Here is a 17,509-nt window from a genome sequence, read left to right on the forward strand (position 1 = left end):
GTTTCAAGACAGAAATGAACTTCAGGATGAACAGGTCCCTGGGGCATGATGGAAAAGTCCAGAGAAGTACAGGCAGGTGGTTGTCTTTGTGACACAGTATTGTTTGATGTTTGAAACGGATAAACATTTGAAAATGCTTTTTAGTAGGTCTTCAGGAACCCAACATTTGATTATCCATTTTGTTAATTGTCTTGGCCCTTTTCTTTGCATCTTTGTTATACCTGATTTTAATATTTATGTTTTAGGAACCTGTGGGTGGACAAGAACGCTGCCATGACAGTTGGTTTCCTGGTAGTAACTTAGTATCCAACATGAGGCACTTTATAAATTATGTGAGAGTAAGGGTTCCAGAGACAGCTCCAGAAGTGAAGAGAGAGCCACCTGCAAGTACTAGCTCTGATAGCTTTGCTTCTACACAAGTAAGTATGAAAGAAACCTTTTGTTTTGATGGTTCTTATAAATTCAGTGATATGTAGTTGATGCTGTCTTGTGTCATGGAGCTAGTAGATTTTCTCTCTCATCCTGCTATAGCTCTGAGAGAAAATATTCTTACCTTTATCTCAGTGTTGCCTTTCATTCCACAAACACCTATCACATTGTCCTTTCTCACGAATTTTTTTCCTTCAATTGCCAGAGTTCAAGACGGCCTAAAGTCCTTCAAAGAGAGGTAGTTTTGTATGCTTTTTGCATTAACTAGCAACATGACTTTAAATGGAAATGAAAAAATTCTGTGAACATTCCATTTTCTTAATGGAAGCTAAAAGCTAAACACTTTTTTCTTTTTAAATGTTTTAATTTGTAGGTTTTCATATTTTAAAGATAACTTCACATTACTGAATTTTAAAATAACACTGAACACTTTGACATTTGTCTAGGGCTTTTCTGTTAGTGCTAGTGGAATAGTGAAACAATTTTAGGCTTGCTTTGCTTTTGGGCCTTTAAAAATAAAAGATCATTTCAGACATTACTAACATCTTTAAAAAGATTGAATGTGTAGTTTCCTAATTCTGAATAAACTTATCCTTTAATTTCTTGTAGCATGCCTGTTTGAAATTACTAATAAGTTATTTTGCCTCCTTGGGAGGTCAGTTGAACTTTGAGTAAAATTAAGCTTTAAATGATTGATAATGAGTTGGGTAATTATTGGTAATTATAATCATTTGAGCTTTTTTAAATGAAAGAACAATTAAGTTTTTGCATGCAATATTTAATTAAAAAGACAATAGTGGGAAAAAGATCTTACCCTAAGACTTTTAGTATTTTAGATACTTAAGTGTTCTCAGCCTCTAGAATTTACTCAAGGATAAGGGAACATTGAATTGAAAGTTTTCATCGTGTAGACAATTGTCCATTCACCACAAACATTCATTTGTTATTTGAGAGCTGGACTGGCTTTGTTGTTGTTGTTTTTCCCTTTGATTAATATATGAGAACATTCAGATAATAGGAAGAGGAGCTGTTAGTCCCATAGGACTGAAATTCAATTCAAAAAGCTGTTATCAGTTGAGCGTACCAGATTAGGTGTTCAAATTGTCCCCGAGTACCAGATCATGAACCTTATGTTTGAGTTTTTAAAATACTCAGGTAAATAACAGACTTTGGAATTATTTGGTAGTTTATTTTGCCAGAGAGGTTGATTGTATGCTGTAGTTGGCAGAAGAGCTTTTGGAGCCAGGAAGACAAGTGTTCAAGCCCTGTTTCTGATACTTACTGGTCGTGTGATTATGGGCAAATTACTTCTCAGATTCTTTTTCTTTTTTTTCTTTTTGGAGGGGGGTAGAGCAGGGCAGTTGGGATTAAGTGACTTGCCCAAGATCACACAGCTAATAAGTGTTAAGTGTCTGAGGCTGGATTTGAACTCTGGTTCTCCTGACTCTAGGGCTGGTGCTCTATTCACTAAACCACTTAGTCACCCCCTGTTTCTTTATTCATAAAAAGAAGGGGTTGGATTAGATGACCCCCAAGGTCTTTTGCAGCTATAGATTTTTGATTCTATGCCCAAAATATTTGTTTATGGTTACATATCTAGGTAGCTTAAGTCTCTGTGCTCTCTAAGGAGAGAGTATACATCTTTTGGAAGATTACTATGAAAATGATATCTACTGTGACTTAACATATTACAACCTCAGGTAACTTTGGAATAGCCTTTATTTTATGTTAAAAACATTCCTTCAAACCAGCTTGTATCTTAATAGAAAATAAGTCTAAGAATTAATTTTGGTTTTAATGTAGAATTAGTTTGAACCTTTTGAGATGAGTCAAATGATCTAGAGAAATACTTAGTTAAAAAATATCTTAGTCATTTAAATAAAAAGTAATAATTTGCTGCACTAAGACAATATTTTTCATCCTTCCTGTTAACTAAATTATTACTTTAAATAGTATTGGAAATAATTGCCCATAGTATTTTTTTCCAGTTTTACATTCTCTAAATCTTACAGTTAATCAGTGTTGATATTAGATATGTTGTCTTTAAAAATTCTGAAATCTAAGAAATTCTAAATTGTAAGATATACTAATCTTCTAGTAATAAGTAAAGTATGCGAGATTCTTGATAAATGTAGAGAAAGGTACCTGTTTTTTTCTTCATATTGGTAATGAATTTATCGGAAGCTCTCTCTGATGATAGTTACAGCCAAGGTAGAGATTTAGACGATGTAGAAACTAAATGAGTATGATTTCATCCCAGAGATCTTACTTTTCAGTTTACATTCTTGCCTACAGAAAGGTTAGACAAAACCTATTTTATTGATTAAACACTCTAAATTTGTTATAATACTGGTACTTTCCTCACAGGGTTATTTGACAGCATCAGATGCAAATTGTAAAATGCCTTACAAATATTAGCTATTATTATTCTAAAGATCAAATACACAAATAACAGAAGGCTTATTACCAATATCACTCTTGTCTAAATTATGGAAAGTAAAAACAGAGAATAAATTGATGTAAGGGCAAGGGCCCTTTCATTTTTCTTTCCATACACATAAATGACACCAAATAGAAGGGAGCTAGATATCTTTTTTCCAGTTTTACTAGCAAATTTTCTGATGTGACATTTTTTTCAGTTGCTACAGTTGATTTGAGCTTTCATTAAAGTTATTATTACTCCCCAAATAGATCAAACAAAAATCTAATAATCGTATTTGAAACATTCAAGAACTAGTTTTGAAAAGGTAGTCTATTTAATGGTGCCCTGGAAGTTTCAAGACAGAAAAAGTTTGGATGAAAGAACTTTTTTGAAAATTTGGCTTAAAATAACCTACAATTTAAATGTTTAAATAAGAAGCAACCCTTCAAAAACTTTGAGATTGATTTTCTACCTCATTGTTATGAACATAGTCAATGATCTCTTTGTAAATGACTTATTGAAGTGAATCACTTTCTAACATCATATTTTATTGGGAATTAAATATGCTTCATGAAAAATAGAATCAGAGGAAGGCAAAGTTATAGTCAGCACAACTAAAATTTTTGTGTGTAAACATGTATTGCAGAAAACGTTAAAAAAATTAGTGTTTTGGACACACAGTATCTATCCTTTGGAGTATACACTCTTTTTTGTTTATACTTAGAATGAAACAATGAAATTTCTTTGGAAAATGAAAATATTTGTTATAATTAGTATGCTTTAAAATACTTAGACATATATAAAAAACTATAGATGTTTCCTTAAAAAATTAAAACTGATACTTTAAAAATTGATTGCTGAATAATTTATCTTGTTCTTTTTCCTCTTTTTTTTTGTGGTAGAATTCAGGTACAGCTCAAGTTTTCAGCTTAGTAGCAGAACGTAGAAAGAAATTTCAGGAGATCATTAATCGTAATAGTGGTGAAGCAAATCAGGTGGTTCGTCCCAAAACATCAAGTAAATGGTCTGCTCCTGGTTCAACTCCACAATTAACTACAGCTATTTTGGAAATCAAAGAAAGTATATTATCTTTGTTAATCAAACTTCACCACAAACTCTCAGGAAAACAAAACTCTTACTATCCTCCCTGGTTAGATGATCTAGAAATTTTAATCCAACCAGAAATTCCAAAGTACTGTCATGGAGATGGCATGACTGCAGTGGAGAGAATTTTGTTAAAAGCTGCATTGCAAAGCAGATTGAACAAGCGCATCATTGAAGAAATATGTAGGAAAGTGACCCCTCCTGTACCACCAAAAAAGACCAGTTCAGCAGAGAAGAAGACTTTGGACAAAGAAGAAAGGTAATACATTTTAAAATTTAAAAAATGTGTGACAGGAATTTCAATGGTGATTGGGCATATTAAATTTTAGATAAATAGAATTGAAAGTAATCATTATTTTATGGGCTTTATTTATTACTATTTTGTTTTGATTTTTCTGGATTCACCATCTTTATATCCCAAATTTATCAGTTAACTTCAGGGCATAATTTAACTTTAATTGTAATGATTTGGCTCAAGAATTTGGCATTTATTCTACTTAGTCTCTTCCATTCAGTTGTCCTTAAAGATCTGAGTTAAGTATATAAAAGATATAATAATCATAACAAATAACAATATCAACAGTAATAATTGTCATTTATATAGTGTTATAAAATGTACAAAACTCTTGACTTCCTTTCAACAATCCTGTGAAGTAGGGAATAATTATAATTTAGCAAATATACATGAATAAACCTTTAATTTGTTGATTGTTACCTAAAACAATAATAATAAGAGTGGTCTAGTGAACTGTGGGAACTGTAATTATAAAGACCTGTTTCCTATTTACAAACCAATGATTGAATTATTGGAAAACTACATAACTACTTGTGTCCTTTCTCTCCCTATGGGCCAATATACTAAAGATCACTTTGTAGTGATTAGGGAATATATTAAGTACTATGTGTGTATTTTTAAAAATAAGGACTCTATAGAAATACAGTTTGCAGTTTTTATTGCTGTATGGCTGAAGTAACTCACTTTGCCATGCTAAAGATAATTTGCATTTTTGAACAGAAAGTCTTAGCTGTAGTTGTAATTTTGTAGCCCTTTGAAACATCTTAATTTTGTAGAGGTTATTCTGTTATTAAAAAAAAACAATTATTTATTTGTTTATTTTTGGTTTTCAACATTCATTTCTACAAGATTTTGAGTTACAAATTTTCTCCCTGTCTTTCCGCTACCCCCACCCCAAAATAGTGAGTTTCTGAATACCCCTTTCACCAATCTGCTCTCTCTTATATCCTCCCCCATACTCCCTCTAACTTTCTAGTAGGGCAAGATGGATTTCTATACCCCAGTGCCTGTATATCTTATTTCCCAGTTGCATGTTAAAAAAATAAGATTTTTTTAACATTTGTTTTAAAACTTTGATTTCCATATTCTTTTCCTTCTTCCCTCCTTACCCACCCCCTCTGGGAAGATAAGCAATTCAATATAGGTTGTACATGTGTAGTTACACAAAGCATTTCCGTAGTAGATATATTGTAAAAGTAATTATATTTCCCTCCATCCTATCTCCCCCCGCTACTTATACTATTTTCTACTTTGACCCTGTCCCTTTTCAAAAGTATGTGCTTCTAACTACCCTCTCCCCCAATTGCCCTCACTTCTGTCATTCCCCCTTTTATTCCTTTCCTCTCTACTTTCCTGTAGGGTAATATACCCAAATGAGTGTGTATGTTATTCCCTCCTCAAGCCAAATTCAATGAGAATCAGGTTGACCCATTCCCTTTCGCCTTCCTCTTCTTCCCCTCCATTGTAACAGTTTTCTCGTGCCTCTTTTATATGAGATAATATACCCCATTCTGTCTTTCCCCATCTCCTCTTATTGTATTCCTCTTTCACCTCTTCATTTAATTTTTTCGTTATCATCCCTTCCTATTCAGCTGATCTTGTGCCCTCTGTCTATGTATAAATGTACACATATATACACACACTCACATACATATTTATACACACATACACCCTCCTATATACACATATATATGTATATATACATATATATTCTCTTCAACTATCCTTATACTGAGAAAAGTCTCATGAGTTACAATGATCATTTTTATATGTAGGAATGTAAATAACTTTAATAAGTTCCTTATGATTTCTTTTTCCTGTTTACCTTCTCATGCTTCTCTTGCTTGTATTTGAAAGTCAGATTGTCTGTTCGGCTCTGATTTTTTCATCAAGAGTACTTGAAAGTCCTCTATTTCGTTGAATGACCATATTTTCCCCTGAAGCGTTATACTCAGTTTTGCTGGGTAGGTGATTCTTGGTTTAATCCTAGCTCCTTTGACTTCTGGAGTATCATATTCCAAGTCCTTCAGTCCCTTATTATAGAAGCTGCTAGATCTTGTGTTATCCTGATTGTGTTTCCACAGTACTCAAATTGTTTCTTCCTGACAGCCTGTAATATTTTCTCCTTGACCTTGGAGTTCTAGAATCTGACTATGATATTCCTAGGAGTTTTCTTTTTGGGATCTTTTTCAAGAGACAATAGGTGAATTCTTTCAATTTCTGTTTTGCCCTCTGGTTCTAGAATATCAGGGCAATTTTCCTTGAGAATTTCTTGAAGGATGATTTCTAGGCTCTTTTTATTTGATTGTGGCTTTCAGGTAGTGCAGTAATTTTTAAATTATCTCTCCTGGATCCATTTTCCAGGTCAGTGGGGTTTTCCAATGAGATATTTCACATTGTTTTCTATTTTTTCATTTGTTTGGATCTGTTTTATAGTATCTTGATTTCTCATAAAGTCATTAGCTTCCATTTGTGCCAGCCTAATTTTGAAGGAATTATTCTCTTCAGTGAGTTTTTGAAATTCCTTTTCCATCTGGAAAATTTGGCTTTTTAAGGCATTCTTCTCCTCATTGGCTCTTTGGGCCTCTTTTGTAATTTGAGTTAGTCTATTTTTTTAAGGTGTTATTTTCTTCAGTGTATTTTTGGGTCTCCTTTAGCAGGCTGTTGACTTGCTTTTCATGATTTTCTTGCATCATTCCCATTTCTATTCCCAATTTTTCCTCTACTTCTCTTACTTGATTTTCAAAATCCTTCTTGAGCTCCTCCATGGCTTGTAACAATTTCATATTTTTCTTGGAAGTTTTTGATGCAGGAGTTTTGCTTTTGATGACTTCTTATGGTTCCATGTTTTGATCTTTTTTGTCCCCAAAAAAGGATTCTGTGGTCTGATTGTGCTTCCTGTACTTGCTCATCCTGCCAGCCAGTTACTTGACTTTTGAGCTCTTTGCCACAGTTGAACTCTGCTTCCAGAGTGGAGAGCTTTGTCCCAAATAGCTGAGGTTTTTACAAATGTTGTCAGAGGTCTGAGGAGGGTGCCTTCTGTACAGACACTCCAAGCTCTGGCACGCTGGCCACATACCCCAGGACCACTCTCTAAGACAGTGACCCAGATCCAAGCAGGTCAAAGCAAGAGCTATTACCCTCTGAATGGTTTCTTGGTCCTCCTATGATCTTCAGGCCAGGAGCTCTGGAGGTTAGCCACGTGGCAGCATCTGCATCTGCTGTGCCTCCACCACCTCTCACCCTGGGGGCAGGGGCTGGACAGTGCTCTTTCGTCACCCAGTTCCAATGGAGTCACTGACTGACCTTTTACTTTCTCTTTGGCATTTATGGGTTGAGCTGTCTGGAAACCACCACAGCTGCTAGTGATTCACTCTCCTGAAGTCTGCTCTGGCTGGTCTGTACCAGTGGTCTGGGCCGGCCTGGGCTCTGCAGGGCTCATGTGGATCTGAGCTTGGCTCCCAGCTTGGTGCGATAGACCCTTCCTGTCAGCCTGCCAGGCAGGCCTCAGTGGAATATTTGTTTCTCTCTGTCACTTAGTGGGTTCTGTGGCTCTAAAATTTGTTTAGAATCATATTTTTTAGGTATTGGAGGTGGTTTTGGGGGAAATTCAAGGAATTTTCTCCTTCTACTCCACCATCTTGGCTCTGCCCCCCCTATTCTGTTATTTAAAAAGAAATCAATTTTCCTTATGAATAGACAGGAAACAATTTCATAACATTTTAAAAGTGTGCTGATTTTCTTGAGTTAAAAAACCATGAAGCAGTCATCCTCTAATTCTCTAAAAGCAGAGTTCCTTTTCTTTTTGTCTTGAATTTTTCTAAAATTGAATATAACTACTTAAAATAAAAGGATTATCTATTAGGAAAGCTTCAATAGATAACACATGCCCCTGAATTGAGCATCAAAAATAGTAATAAAGTTTTGCAAATGCTATTTTCATATTAAAAAAAATCCAGAAACTTGAGAGACTTAACTTGAAATTTCTATCTGTCTCTTATTTTTATAAATTTTGAAATGCATTATTTCAATATCTTATGCAATATATTATCATTGGTTTATGGTAGTAATAAAAAGAGATTTGCTTCTATGAAGCAGGAGAAGGTGATATGTTTACTGGATAGAAATTGACCTGAAATGAGAAGTTTGTTACAGATAATCCACAAAGTATGTGATACATTTTGTCCAAACATTCTCTTTTGGACTTAATGCTCAAGGAATGTGTTTTAAAAATAGATCATGAAGTTCTCATTTTCCTTAAAAAAAAACAAACAAACCAAAATTGAACAAAGCATCAAAAAAAAAATCAACCAGATATACAATCATTAAGGTCTTGGAAGAAGGGAAGCTCATTTAGGGGCACTATATGCTTCAACAAAGAAGCCATTGCCCACAGCCACTACCCACATTAATTCAGCAAGAATTTATTAAGTACCTGCTATTTAACACTGTGCTGGGTGCTTGGAGGTGGGAGAGTGTAAAAGTTTTGAAAGGACACCATCTGTGAAATAGTTGATAAGTTTAAATGTGGTCAGTTTACGTCTACAAAGCAAAGGGAGAGTTCAGAGATATTAAGGCATTCACTGCCATATATGCTGCATGGACTGTCAGCTGTGAAAAATGTGCAAATATGATTGTATTTTTCTGATATCTCTGTAATAATTAGGAAAAATGTATTATTTCCTTATCCAGATCAAGAAACTCACTTTTATTCTCTATAGGTGGCTTGTAAGGTTAGTGAATAGAGTGCTGGGCTTAGAGTCAGGAAGTTTGAATTTTGTCTTAGATTCTAGCTGTGTTTCCCTGGACAAGTTACTCAGCTACTTGCCTTAGTTTCCTCATCTATAAAATGGGGATAATAGATACATCTACCTCATGGATATTGTAAGTTTCAAATGAACTAAAATTTGTAAATTGTATTGATACGTCTTAAAGCACTGTGTAAAGGTGATGATGATGATGTTTTTGTTGTCATTTTTTTTTTGTTATAAGATTCATTGTCCATGTTACTATAGAGCCAACACAATATTCACAGTGCCAATGGTCACTATAAATATGCCTGCATGGTGCTTAATCACGAAATTCAACAGACTTTATAGAAGACAGAAGCAAAATATTTATTCAGACACCTTACTCCCAAGCCTAACTGTCCCCCTCAGATGTGTCCTCTCCTCCCACAGTGTCTAACTGCTCTGACTCCCAGCTTCCTGTGGGCTCTCCTCCACCCTTCAGCAAACTCCTTCTACCACAGGCTCCATGTGATTGCATTCAGCCTATCAGGGGACAGGGTATATTTTCAAAGTAGGGAAGGTCTTCAAATTCCCTTAGGCTTATTTAGGGGCAGGGAAGATCTTCAGATTCTCATTATCGTTACTTTCGGCCCCAAGACCTTTCATGTCCCTTATGTAGCAAAAATACATTAATAATACATTTTGTTTAATTAGATTAAACAGATTAATGAGAGTTTAGGGATAGCTGGTTGGATAACTGGTGTCAACAGAACTTTGCAGCAATATAACAGGGATAATGGAAAATAAACACATAAAACAATATCTTAGGGTAGGGACTTGGGCAGAAGCACTCCATCTTTTCCCCCTTGAATGAATGTGGCTCATTTGGGATAAGGGGTGAAGATCTCTTCTCCATAGCTACTCCCAGCTGAAATTGGATGTAGAGCTGTCCCTGCCCCAAGAGGTCCCATTCAAGAGGTCAGTTCTTTTGCTAGCATCTGGAGCTCAGTCGATGCCAGGTTCAGGGTCATGGACAGGTCATCAGAGTCATGGACAGGGGGTGACATCTGTAAAGCCAAGCACTGAGCAGCTCTTCTGAGGACTGCTGCTGTGAATAGCTTGAAGGTCGTGATCACATAGTATAGTGAATTCTCTATTTATTGAGCAATAAACTAAAGCAGAACATTCTCAGAAACTAAAGTTCAACATTCACAACGATATAACGTAACAACTTACTACTAAAATGGCCACATATTCTTAAAAAAAAGATATTCAGTAAGTTAAAATCTGAATCAATCGATATAAAGTACCCTACTCTCTACCCTAAAGTACCTTAAAGTCTTTTTTCATCTTGATTGGAGACTGACTTCCAGTCATCTTTAACTCAATTATCCTTAAGGAGCAATCATCCTTAAGGAGTACAAAATGCAAAGTACAAAGTTCTCCCACCCCTAGGTCACAGTAAATCATGATCTTGTCAGTCAGCACTAAGTACCCAAGGAAAGGTCCTTTCATCTTGACTTGACTCCCAAACTCCATGGTTCCTCTTCCATGCTCCCAGTTCTTGTCTGAATTCACCCAACCATCATCTGGATTCACAGGTCAATCAATCTTAGCAGAGTTACAAAAATGTTCACACAAGTTGCCAGCACTATCATCAATTTACTTTCTGCCTGTAAAATCAACACCGATCAGCAGACAAGATCTTGTCTGAGAAATCAACACAAATCATCAGTAAAGTTGTAGGACCTCTGAAAACATCAGTAAAACCTTCCTTCAGGACTTCTGTAAATAGACAACAAGAAAGTCCTCTTTCAGGGCTTCTGAACCAGCAGTAGGGTCCCACGGCTTCTGTAACAGCAGCAACATCCTTTATCAGCAGACAGGTCTGACTAAGTAGCATCAACACAGACAGACAAAGTGCCAGCACCACAGCCATTCTTCTTCCCAGTTCTGCTCAGTCCCACCTGTGCATAAGCTTTTATATCGTCAACTCCCTCCTCTTCTGCCCTCCTCTTACATCCTTCCTATTCTGGTCTTTGGCAAGTTCCTCCCACTGTGGGCTTCACAGGTTCTGTTTCTAACAGACTTGATAAAATTACATGTGAGGCTCAAAGGCACTTGAAGAATTGAAACAAGGAGCTAAGTACTCCTTTGCTTGCCATTGCAACATCTGCCTTAAGCTGTCAGGCATCTGCAAGTGGAGGGTACTAAGCCTGCAGGAAACAAATCTCGCAAACAAGTTTTAACACAAAAAGTCAAAAAGAGACAAATACAGGGTCAAGCGTGCTTCTGAAGTCCATGAACTTGCTATCATAACCTTCTTCATGGTAGAATATATGAGTTAAGGGTACAATTTGGCAATTATCTTGTCCTGAATAAACAACTACAATATTGTCTTTTCCTTGTGCTATAATCTCTGCAGCCTTTGGAACATCATCTGGCTTCCTTTTTACCCATACTTCAGCTCCCAATTTTATTCTATTAGTAGAACCAAACCCTTCACTTCCTCTGATAGTTATTTCAGAAGGTGGGTCAGTTTTCACAAGGGGTATTGTTTCACAAGGAATAATAATCAATTGAACTATTCTGTCATTTTTATAAAACTATGGGTTCTTCACCCAAATTTTTGAATGTCACATTAATTTCTCCTTGATAATTAGAATCTGTTACTCCAGACAATACATGTGTTCCTTGAGCTGCTAAACCTGATTTAGTTAATATCCATCCAAAATGATTTTTAGAGATATTCCAGTGGAGATATTTCTTATTTCTTTATTATCCAACCAAAAGTCCTCTAAACAATGTAAATTATATCCTGTCAAATCAGGTGTTCTTAGATATGGTTGCTGGGACATCTTGCCTCACAGTTCAATACTCAATATTTGGCATCTTGTGTTTTCTAATTTGCAGATTTGGGGTCATCATTCTGGCTAGAGTTGTACTTCCTCCCAATGGTCTATTATTCAAATTAATGTGAGACAGTGAACAAATTATCTTTCCATTGTTGATACAAATTATTAGAATTTAACTTCCTGAACTGTTCTTTCAAAAATCCATTCATTCTTTCAATTAACCAAGATGCTTGTGGATAATATGGAATGTGATATATCCATTCTATATTGTTTAATATGCAATGAAATATCAGTATTTCATTACCTTTGAAATGTGACCCATTGTCACTTTGAATCTGCATTGAGGTTCCATAATATAGACTTATGAGATCTAGGGTTTTACAGGTGTTTTTCTGGGTTGTATTCTAATAAGGACAAGCCACTAGTACAACCTGAATAAGTGTCAACACAAGTACATATAAATTTGCATCCTTTATCTTCTGATAGAGGACCAATATATTCTATTTGCCAGATTTCTACTGGGACTTTTCCCCTTGCCATCTCTCCAGTTACTACCTGAGGAACAGTTTGTTCTTTTTTCAATTAACATATATTACATTCCTCTGCTATCTGTTTTAACAATGAATGAGGGATACTAATACCTCTATCTTGTGCCCACTGGTGTGTGACCTGGGCCCCTAAATTACCAGCTGTTTGATGGACCCATTTTGCTAGAACTGGATCCTCAGTTGGTATCAGAGTAGGGATAATATGTTGAGTAGGAATCTTGGCTAGTCTATCAGCATGTGCATTGTACTCATGTTCTGGGGTGGTGAGGGCCACTTGAGCTTCTACATGAAAAACTGACAGAATAGTAACCAAAGACATGTCCCATATATTTTCTCATAATTCTTTGCCCCAGACTTGTTTACCATGAATGTTCTAATTTTGATTTTTCCACATGGTCATCGATGTAGCTAATCCATTAGCTACCTCCCATGAATCAGTGAATATATGTCACTGTCCTCCTTGTTCTGTTTTGATGGCTTGTTGTACTGCCATAAGTTCAGCATCCTATCCCAGTACTTTCCAAAGTCCACCTGGTACATGGGTTATAGGCAACTACTTTCCAGTGTCTTTTATGGCCCAAATATTTCGCTGTCCCATCAGTTAAACCATGCATGTTTCTTCTCTTCTTCAGTTAATCCATTATATCCATCATTCCATTTTGCGAAGGACTGTATTAACTCTTGCTTTGGTTCAGGGGATGTATCATTTCTCTCAATATCAATGTTTGTTATAGATTCATGTAGAGCAGAAACTCCACTTTTACCTATTTTGGCTCTATTTTGCATATACCATTTACATTTAATTATGCTGACCTCTTGTGCATGTTCAATTATATGAGAAACTGGATTACCCAGATCATAATCAGGATTGTTCGGTCTCTACCAAAGCCCGGTATGCAGCTAACAACTGCTTTTCAAAAGGTGTATATTCAACTCCAGGTGAAGTTTCGTAGACCAAAATCCTAAAGGTACATTTTGTCTTTATTGTTTTCTGCCATAAACTTCAGTTTGCATAATCATCCTGTACAGTCACTTGTAATTCCACCATGCCATTTTGCATAGGGCATAAATCTAGGACTAATTGTATAGGAGCCTTGGCTTCCTCAAAAGCTTTTCTCTGCTCAAGTCGTCAATCAAATTCATATTTCTTCTGAGTAACTTTATATAAGGGTTTCAAAATCTGTCTCAGATGCGGTATGTGATATCAACAATATCCAAATAATCCTATAAACTTTTGGGCCTCTTACTTATTGGTAGGGATAGGAAAATCCTGAATCTTTTGTTGGGCTTGTGGAAGAATCTCTCACAGTCCCTTATTATGTTGTATACCCCAAAATTTTGAGCTGGTGCTTGAATCTTTGCAGGGTTAATTTCCCACCAAACTCTTCTCCACTTCTTTTACATTTTTTCCCTGTATCATAATATCATCAATGTAGTAGGAAAGCTATACATCAGGTAGCTTTAATTCATCCCAATGTTCAGCCACAATCCTACAACAAAGGAACAGGGTGATCTTCAGATTCCTATTACCATTACAGTTGCTTACTATAAAAAAAATAGTAATGACTAAATCAGACAGTTGATCTGTTTAAACTAGGAGATGGGAGACAAGATGAGTTTTTAAATTTATGCTAGTATCTTTTGAATTTATGATTTAGGGCTCTAATTGTATATAATTTTACAGAAGGAAAATATTCAATAAACCACAGTACTGGGGGCAGCCAGGTAGCACAGCGAGTAAGAGCACTGGCTCCAGTGTCGGGATGACCTGGAGATCAAATCCTGGGCTCAGACACTCAGCACCACACCCAGAAATAACTGGCCATGTAACCTTGACCAAGTTACTTAACCCCGATTGCTTTAAATAGAAAAAAAATAAACCACAGTACTAAAGAGTTCTATAATGTTTATAATGAAAATCACACTTTATTTGCATAATCTGAATGTTTTTATTTTGAACAAAGAGTGTAAAACTGTTATAATACAAATGAAATCTTGAGTTTTTAGTTACCTTGTCTAAGAATATTTTCCTTTAAGTACTGATGATATTAATAAGTACTTGAAACCAATTCAAATATCAGCAGTGTCTTGTGATGAACTAGAATTAAGATGAATCTTATCTATGTTGCTCACGTAATATATCTTTAATTTATTTTGAATTTCGTATCTGGTTTGGTAATAATAAAGAATGAACAGTTATTGAGCATTTAGTGATGACCTATTTTCAGGTTTCTCAACCTACAGACATTGCCCTAATGATAAATGATCTACATAGAAACCAAGATGGAGTGCTAAAGCAGAGTCATAGCAGATTGCAATGTGTTTCAGCCCCAGTGTCTTAGCACCTTGGGTTATAATGGAAAATTACTGAGCTGCGCTGAATCTGTCAGACCTTGTTTATGTCTTCTTATTAAGGGTCTCTATTTACAGTCATCCTACTTTAGGAAAGGTATAACTGAGATTTTTAGAGGAAAAATTTGTGAAGGAAAATAGCTATGGTGGTTTTCTGGAAAATATTAAGAATACAAAACTTCTGAATATAGTCACCAGCTTACAAGTGACTCATACTTGCAAATGATAGTTATCATTCTTGGTTGCAATCCTTTCACCTCCTCTTTCTAAGACTTTGCTACTTATGTGGAAAAACTTGGAACTTTTAATTAATTTTGGGTTCAAAGTGTACAAAAGGAAGAAGTTACAGAAATTACGACCAGTATATGTAATGTTGTATACCCATAATCTTCCTCCCCCATCCCCTCGACTTCTGTAGAAAGAAAGTGAGCCCCATTTTTATGGCTTTTCTTTGGGGAAAGGTATATTTATATAGTCTTTAGTTTAAAATTTTTCCCAGTACTTATGTTATTGCCATCATCAGGTATATTGTTTTGTTCTGGTTCTGTTTATTTCAGTTTTCATCATTTCATTTAACTTTTCCATAGTCTTCTCTGATCCTCAGTTTTTTCTCATCTTTAAAACTGGGGATAATAATATCCATAGTATTTGCCTTACAGGGTTGTTGTAGAGCTCCAGTGAGATGGCATATATAAAGATATTTGGAAATTTTAAAGCACAGTAGAAACATCAGTTGTTAACAAGAACATAAGCAGAATAATATTGTCAACAAACTTTATAGAAATATTTGACTTGGTTATGAAGTCAGTTGGATAATTTGCACAAATAAGTTGAAAATTTTTTTTTTTTTTTTTGCTTTTTGGAGGGGGGGAGGGCAGGGCGATTGGGGTTAAATGACTTGCCCAAGGTCACACGGCTAGTTTTTTGTGTTAAATGTCCAAGGCCGGATTTGAACTCAGGTCCTCCTGACTCCAGGGCCAGTGCTCTATTCACTGTGTCACCTAACTTCCCCCAAATAAGTTGATTCTTTAAGAATAACTTGAAACATTTCCTTCCATTCTTTTTATACATGTTCTCATTATTTTCAATTTAACAAATGTTTCTTTTGCTATAATTTATTCTTAATGAAGTTATGTTATATTATTATTATATATCACAAAATTATATAATTCTGTATTTTCTTATGTGAAAAAACTTAAAATTCTGATCTTATCAAATTTGTTTCATATTGTAGTATATAGATTTTTTTTATCATAGCAATCAAACCATAGGAATTAAACCATTTTTGAATTCTAAACAATATTTTGCTATGTAATTTATTTTTTATATTGCTACAAACCCATTCAATAAATTTTACACTAATTTCAGGAGTATATTTTAACATTTTTATTTTTAGCTATACTCACTTCCTAATTTTTAAAATAACTCATGAGGTTTTTGCTGTTGAGTATTTCTAGTTCTTATTCTAATTCATAGATTAAAATGCTGAAAATTTTTTTCTGGCTTTCCAAAGTTTTTGTTGTCTTAAAGTTTTATTTGTCCAATATTATTAATTTAAATAAAATTGTCCAATGATAATATGTTGTTCTGTGAACAGATACTTGTAATATGATGGTGTCATACAATTACTTTATACTCTAAGCTTTTCCTGAGGTACTTATACATCTTAACCACCTGTATATACTCTTTTCTAACTTTAGGGCTTATCTTATTAGTTACTTATCAGGCATCTGTTGCTGTCTTTTAGCTCATTTCTCAAGAGTCATTCTTACCTCTTCTATATCAGTTCCTAAATGATGGACCACTTTATGAAATCCATGCCTCTCCCTCCCGTGATTGATATGTTTTCTACTCCTTCTGCAGTTCTTAATTTGTCTTTTATGATCTGGTTATTATCCTACCTTTTAGATTAATCTCTAACTTTGGTATTCATTGTTTTAAATAAAAAGTATTTAGGGTTGATTGAATTCTGTTGATAATTTGAAATACTATTCATAATTAACTGAAAAAGTTAATCTAGTTTTGAAAGTAGGATGATTAATGCACAGAGTGTAGAAGGACTTGGTTCAAAAATTAAAAAAAATTTTATAAGTGAATATATTGGGAAAATATAACTGATACTTTTCAGAACTAAATTATGATATAGAGGGACATTATTTTATTTAGAAATCTTAAAATTTTTGTTATATTTGGGGCAAAAGAGACTGCTGTGAGATAATTGGAGTTTATGCACTAATATTTTCTTTGCAAAGGATAAGAAAATTAAATTAATATAATTTTTTAAGATTCTGCAACTTTAATTCAAAGGTTAGCACAGGAAAAGTACTCAAGATTAAAAAATGAAACAAGCCAAAACCCTATAAAATTTAAAGAAGACTTATGCCATTATACCTAACATCTTTGTAGTGTTTTAAGGTTTGCAAAGCTCTCATTTGGTCATGAATGTTTCTTTTAAGAAATGGGTTGGAAAATACTAGCTGGCCATAGCAAGCACCCAGCATCAGGAAAAAAAAAAAGTTAACAGATAAGAAATAAGTGGCTACTAAAGCTGAATGCTTGACATATCAGCTGTCTGTGTATAATCAGCCCATTGATTTATTGGGGCAAATATAAAAATCCTTATTAAATTAGAAGAAAGGAAAAAATGAGAAGATTGAGTCCAATCTACAATTAAAACCACTGACTCTGGAGTCAGGGGACCTAGATTCAAGTACTTCTTCTGATGCTTATTGGGCAGGTCACTTAACTTTCATGAGACTCAGTTTCATCTTCTT

General features: G+C 34.8%; 1 protein-coding gene across 3 annotated transcripts in view; it reads left to right on the forward strand.

Annotated features, from left to right (window-relative positions):
• Positions 1–17,509, forward strand: part of UBR3 (ubiquitin protein ligase E3 component n-recognin 3) — a 330,855-nt gene that overhangs the window by 172,979 nt on the left and 140,367 nt on the right. For all 3 annotated transcript variants that reach the window (XM_069080034.1, XM_069080036.1, XM_069080035.1), the window contains exons 22-23: positions 246–419; positions 3,754–4,214. In XM_069080034.1, coding sequence (XP_068936135.1) covers positions 246–419; positions 3,754–4,214 — 635 coding nt within the window. The remainder of the gene's footprint in view (positions 1–245; positions 420–3,753; positions 4,215–17,509) is intronic.

The sequence above is a fragment of the Petaurus breviceps genome, unplaced genomic scaffold (assembly GCF_028583685.1).
Source record: "Petaurus breviceps papuanus isolate PSGF00001 unplaced genomic scaffold, PetGlider_PUasm1.0 91133, whole genome shotgun sequence".
NCBI lineage: Eukaryota > Metazoa > Chordata > Mammalia > Diprotodontia > Petauridae > Petaurus > Petaurus breviceps.